The sequence below is a fragment of the Impatiens glandulifera genome, chromosome 9 (assembly GCF_907164915.1).
Source record: "Impatiens glandulifera chromosome 9, dImpGla2.1, whole genome shotgun sequence".
Taxonomy (NCBI): Eukaryota; Viridiplantae; Streptophyta; class Magnoliopsida; order Ericales; family Balsaminaceae; genus Impatiens; species Impatiens glandulifera.
In genome coordinates this window covers 15,653,061-15,654,174 of record NC_061870.1, presented here as the reverse complement: position 1 = coordinate 15,654,174, position 1,114 = coordinate 15,653,061, and the positions used below count along the sequence as shown (strand labels likewise).

The following is a 1,114-nucleotide window of genomic DNA, read 5'->3' as shown; positions in this document are numbered from 1 at the left end:
AAAAAATAAAGATATAGAAAGGGAGAAAGAACTACCTACACTATGACTAAGGTTCTTGTTAGTTACTACCTTATACTTAGAAGAAAAGTGAAATAAAACAAGAAGTTAGGTAACCTATGTAACATAAAACTAAATATTAGCAATCTATTAATTAAAGAACTTGCACTTTTCTCCATTATGTCATTATTCAGTAAATACACATAACACAAATATTTTACATTAAAAGGAATGTAAGATATTGAGACATAAATCACTTCACTTATTTGTTTTAAGGACAAGTAAATATTGTCCTTAAACATTTATTCTTTAATCTTTACATCATCTGTCATTATTTATTTTAAATATTACTTTTATAGATGACAGGGATTTCATGGATAATAATCTCATTTTAAAACCCCACACAATTGCTTCACCCGCGCAGAAACAGATGCAAGGGTTGCTTTATAATCAGTCATCATAGTATCTAAAGACCTCCCATCTTCTACGGGATCAAGAGAAAACGACCAAATAAACTCACAACCAATTGTATTCCCTTCAAAGGGTAAAAGTGTTATTGTAGCCTCGTAATTATTCCAGCCAAAGGTATTATCAAGAACCTCATACCGCATCCATTTGCGAGTGTGATCTACATCCACAAGCTTTTCTAAACCCCATCTACTATAGTTAGCCTCCCAACCAAAGCCTCCTTCAGGTTTGACGGTAACATTCCTTACGCAGCCTATATCTCCCGAAATGCCCTTGACTCCTATAGAACTCTCGATGGCGAGGAAGATTGTTTGCCAATGGAAGAAGTCCGCTAGAAAAGGCCATACACAATCCTTACTGACCCCTTTTATTTTAGATCTTACTGTGCCTTCCCATCTCTTTTGTTTAGTTGCTTCATTCCTTGCCATTGAGTAAAAAAGAAAGTATTGAAGTTAGATTCCTTAGGCTATTGATATATAACAATAAGCTAGCTTATGAAGTAGAAATATATCTTTCTTTTGTATTTAAATGTTAATGCAAGATAGAACCATTCTCTTATATAGTACTAGGTAGGTTGCCAACATTTATATAATTAATGACAAGAATATCATATTTATCTACAAATTTGGTTAAAAGTGTCAAATTTATT

The 1,114-nt window shown here is 32.7% G+C and overlaps 1 protein-coding gene across 1 annotated transcript; it reads right to left on the bottom strand.

The window, feature by feature from the left end:
- Window positions 1-383: 383 nt before the first annotated feature.
- On the bottom strand, window positions 384-893 carry LOC124915873. Its single transcript, XM_047456623.1, has one exon. The coding sequence runs from the start codon at window positions 891-893 to the stop codon at window positions 384-386; it is 510 nt and encodes a 169-aa protein (XP_047312579.1).
- Between the last annotated feature and the right edge of the window lie 221 nt (window positions 894-1,114).